The sequence below is a fragment of the Propithecus coquereli genome, unplaced genomic scaffold (genome assembly GCF_000956105.1).
Source record: "Propithecus coquereli isolate 6110/MARCELLA unplaced genomic scaffold, Pcoq_1.0 Scaffold948, whole genome shotgun sequence".
In the NCBI taxonomy this organism is placed as follows: domain Eukaryota; kingdom Metazoa; phylum Chordata; class Mammalia; order Primates; family Indriidae; genus Propithecus; species Propithecus coquereli.
Genome location: NW_012155818.1, coordinates 43584 through 48363, shown reverse-complemented (window position 1 = coordinate 48363; position 4780 = coordinate 43584). Strand labels below are relative to the sequence as shown.

Genomic DNA, 4780 nt, shown 5'->3' with positions numbered 1-4780 from the left:
AAACAAACACACTTGTTTGGAAAAAAACTTGAAAAAACAAGTTTTCCTTTAACAAATGCAGGGTTTTCACCATGAAGGTATAAACATGAAGGTATAAAAGAAAGCTGCATCCTCCAATGCTTCTTTAAATGTTTAAATATTTAAAGTAACATCTTAGACAATTAAGTTATTTCAAACTATTTTCATTCAGGGAATATTTGCGCTTCCAAATATGGAAAATTGATGGTTACGTATGTCAATGTTCAATATTTTGACAATAAAGTTGGTTGATCTATACCTTGTTTATTGCTTCTATATTTGCACCATGTGAGAGGAGTTTTTCTGTCATCGATGTGTTCTCATGATAGACAGCATAGTGAAGAGCTGTGTTGCCATAGGTGTCACTGTGATTTGGATCCGCACAATGTTCTAACAGGATGGTGGCACACTCCTCTTCCTGGCATTGTACTGCCTATCAGTATCAGATCAAGAAATACATCATTAATTCTAGGAATTCAAAAGAAACATTCCACAGATTCCACCAACTAGTTATGTTTATATCAAATAAACTTATTCTGTGTATTGAAATCATATCCGTCTCTTACTGAAATAGATGGCTGCTACATACCTTAATCAGAGCTGTCCTCTCTTCACTGTCGGGGACATTAAGCTGGCATTTTCTGTCCACCAGGATAGTAACTACTTCTGGATGGCCACAGGCACAGACCAAATGGAGAGCAGTCCTATGAAAGTGAGCGGTATTTTTAGGAAATTGCACTATCCTAGAATATACAGTGATTCAGGTAATTGTAAATATTAAACAGCATGTTATTCCTCCACCTTCAATACAAATATTTAATTTTCTTGTGAAGAAAGTACAATATTTATTAGCTCCTATTCCTCACTACATAAATAAAAAAGCAGCCTATTTGAATAGAAAGAGCTTGGCTTTGGGAGTCAGTTGAGCTTGGGTTTGCATCCTACTTTAAGCTCTATCAACTACTAGCTATCGCCTGGCCTTTTCTGTGCCTCAATTTCCTCTTCAATAAAATAGGCAAAAAAAAAAATTGTAGCTATCTCATAGGACATCACTATGATGCTTAAATGAGAATCCGTACAAAGTATTTTGAACAGTTCCTAATGCAAATAATAGCTCAATGATCATTAGATAATATAATTATTACTACTATTAAACAAAGACATTTTAATTAAGTAAAATGATACAATTATAACTACTTTTTTTTTCAACACTAGAGATAGCATTGTATTTCAATGATGCTAGGGTGCTCATTTTCTCACATTTTAACATCACTGATACTGGAATGGTACTTTTTATTCATGACTTATTTCAACAATAATGGGCAGCATTTAAAAATTATCTCATTGATAAACACATCTGTAAAAAATGTACTTTGCCCAATTTTAAATTATCAGTTTTTTTCTTGTTTGATTTGTCACCATTATCAACTTCTAAATTCTTTCCTATATTCGGGTGTTTCTGGATTTTCTATTCTGTTCCATTCATTTATTTGTCTCTTCAACTGTTAATAAATGATTAATTTGTGGAAATTAATAGCACATTTTGAAATCTAGAAGAGCAAGTCTTTTTCACTCCATTACAAAAATTTTCTTCATGTCATCACGATAGTAAAAGAGAGACATCACGTGTAACTCAAAAATTTGAAAACCTTCATACTTTTATTTGGCTTATGTAAAATTGATAAATATAGAAAGAGCTCATTTTCAGAAAAACGAGTCTTCCTATTGAAGACTATGATACCATATACGCACTTCAAAGTTTCCTTCTGAGTTCCCTGAGTAAAGGACACATTACATAGGTGTACATCCACATAAAATGGATATTGAATTTCATGCAAAGATGTTTGGCCCAGAATTTGATACATCATGTGAATTATTACTCTCATTATGTACCTTTGTATAATGTATATAACATAATGTTTTAAAATGTGTACATTTAAAATAAAACACCGTATATACTTGTGTTAGTTAAACAGCTAAAATTGGCAAGAAAGCGTCCTAGAAGGGGAATCATGAGTGGACGGGGAACCACCTGAAGTTTTTTTTGTGTGTTGCTGCCCATACAGATGGCCTTGGCGCTGGACCCCTCCAAGGTTTCCACGTCCCAGGTGCTGCGGAGCCTGCAGGGAGGACAGCCGGGCGCCCGCGCTGACCCGACTCCGGACTCCCGCCAGTCTGGGAAGGGCATTTCCCCAACACCCGCCCGGCACCCAGGCCTGGGATGGCTGTTTCCATTACCTCTTCTTTCTGTCTCTGCCATCCAAGGCCTCTGTCTTCAGCGAAAGGATCCGCTCCACTTTCGCTACGTCACCAGCCATGGCAGCTTGCTGAATTTTGCCAAGATCTTTTTCCCGGATGTGGTACCATGGCTGTAGAAAGGCGCTGTCACCAGCCTCGCCTTCCGGGGCCACCCTGGTCTTGCCGTGGCTGGTGCAGGGGCCGGAGGGCGGCCCACCCTTGTCTCCCCCGAAGCAGAAGATCTTCTTCATGGTGGCGGCTGTCGGCTTCGGAGGAACCGCAGCTCACACCCCACTGCTTATTTCCCACCTCGGGAGTCCAGTGCAATCAAGACAACCCGATCTGACCAACACTGCCTTTTCCTTTTCAAGGAAAATCCCAGTTTCCAATGACTGATAAGAATAAATCGCCAGGCAGAGCCAAGCAGCACCAAGCACAGCCAAGCAGCACCGTTAAAGCAAGTGCACGGGCGCGCATCAGAATGTGACGTCACTGCGCATGTGCACAACTGTCAACGGAAAAACCGTCGCAACAGGTTCCTCTGGGCGGGCGGTGTGTCAGGACTGCTCAGTCCCCACTGCCCACGTGTCGTGCACCTGCGCGGGCTGCCTGGGCTTGCCCTGTGCTGCCTCAGCGTCCCCGAGCGCGCCGCCCACCGGGCCTATGGGCCAGCAGCCCGACTGAACGCACAGCCAGCGTCTGCTCCTCTCCTCGACCTGCGTCCATAGCCGGGGTCCTCCAGCGCTGGGCCCTCTGCTGCCACTGGGGATCGAGGCTGAGCAGCCCAACCCCCTCCTTGCCTCTGTGCAGCCGCACCTGCCTGGCTGTCCAGCAGGCTTGGCCGCTTCTATGGCACGTGGCCCGTCTCTCTGCTACTGGCGTGGGGGGCTCAGAGGTTGCTGAGCCCCTGCTGCCCGCTCCCTTGCAGTCTGAGCTTTGGACACCCAGTGAGCTTAGAGAAGTGCCTGCCATAGCTAATGGCCAGAAGGACTCCCCTGGACCCCTCCTTCAAGCGTGCCCTGTGGCTCGTGTCAAAACGGTGAAAGCAAAGGTGAACAAAAGTACACTGAGGTGGTGATTAACAAGAACATGATGCTGGGACACAGTGTTAATTCCTGTAAAACAGTTTCCTAAATTCAGCTTTGTGGGGAAACTTTTGGGTCCACATGGCAAGTTTCTAAAGCGTTTACAAGAAACTTTGACAAAAATATCCATCCTTGCAAAAGGTTCCATGAGAGACAAGGTTGAAGGAAGAAGATTTGAGGAAAAGTGGAGAAGCAAAGTACTTCAAAGTACTTCCATCTCCATGTTCTGTCATTGAAGCATCTACAAAAACTTACACCTGGATGACACAGGTTTTGGGAAAACTCAGGTTTCTCATCCCTGACTATAATGATGAGGTCAGGCAAGTACAGCTCCAGGAATTAATACATTTAAACAGTGGTTCAGAAAATGCAGATCTTACAGTGGTTGGAGGGGAACCCGCCTTGGATACAAAAGCTGTACCAACCCCAGTAATTACCAGAGGAAGGGGAGAAGTCACAGCCCAGCTGGTTGGACTTGGTGTACCAAGAGGGACACCTACTCCTAGGAGAAGCCTTTCCACTCCAAGTCCAGTGAGTTGCAAAAAGAGGTCTTCTCACTCCCAGATCAAGAGGAGTCTCCCCAACTGGGTACAGATCTCCACCACCACCCCCAACATAAGAGAAATAAGGACAATATGACTATGAGGATGGAGATGGTACTCCTTATGATGAACAGAGTTGCGATTCCTGTGGTAACAGCTATAGCACCCCAGCCCTAAGTTGTGCTGATTACTATGTTACGGGCTCAGACTCTGTGAAGACACTTATGATTCTTATGGGCAAGAGGAGTGGAGTGACAAGACACAGGGACTTGTTCACCAGAACAGGGAAGGACGTGTTTACGGAGAACATCCACTGGCAGATACTGATTGTATTGTTTGCTATTGTGAAACAGCCAGTCTCCACCAGTCCTGAAATTGTTGAAAATAATTTCTTTCCCCTGAACAATCCCTTTTTAAATGAATAAAAATGCATAAAATCTGAACGGATGGAACTTAAACCTACTTTGGTGAAGCATCATCCTGAGCAGAAAAAAAAAAAAATTTGTTATTTCCAGTCTGTCTGAAAGAATAGGTTATAAAGAGAAAAAAAAATTACTTTGGTTAACTAGAGGTAAAAAAGATGCGCTCCCCTCCCACTGATGCTGATGCTGGGTGGCAGAAGGAGGCACAATCATGCTGCTGGGGGGACATGTTTGCATGGGTGACAGCCAGGCAGACATCTCCAGGCAAACAGCACTCAGGGACCTGCAGCACTTCTGCAGGGTTGGTCAGGGTTACTCTCGGCATCAAAGAACATTCCTCAGATGCCGGGCAAGGCCTCAGGTGAGCTGGGATTTTCTGAGGAGGTCATTTAGTCGCTGTGCTAAGACTAGGGTTAGGCTTGAGGGTAGAAGGAACCCACAAAAGTAATAGAAGACAAATTGGCTGCCTTGGGGA

At 43.9% G+C, this 4780-nt stretch overlaps 1 protein-coding gene and 1 pseudogene across 1 annotated transcript in view; one reads left to right on the top strand and one right to left on the bottom strand.

The window, feature by feature from the left end:
• LOC105826978 (putative ankyrin repeat domain-containing protein 20A5) overlaps positions 1-2507 on the bottom strand; it is a gene marked incomplete at its 3' end in the record, with an annotated part of 14768 nt that extends 12261 nt beyond the window's left edge. Inside the window, exons 1-3 of the mRNA XM_012665002.1 lie at positions 2257-2507; positions 608-722; positions 278-451 (exon numbers count right to left, since the gene is read on the bottom strand). Of these exons, the coding sequence (XP_012520456.1) occupies positions 278-451; positions 608-722; positions 2257-2507 (540 nt within the window). The remainder of the gene's footprint in view (positions 1-277; positions 452-607; positions 723-2256) is intronic.
• A 137-nt stretch (positions 2508-2644) lies between these two features.
• LOC105826976 lies at positions 2645-4256 on the top strand (annotated as a pseudogene).
• The last annotated feature ends 524 nt before the right edge of the window (positions 4257-4780 follow it).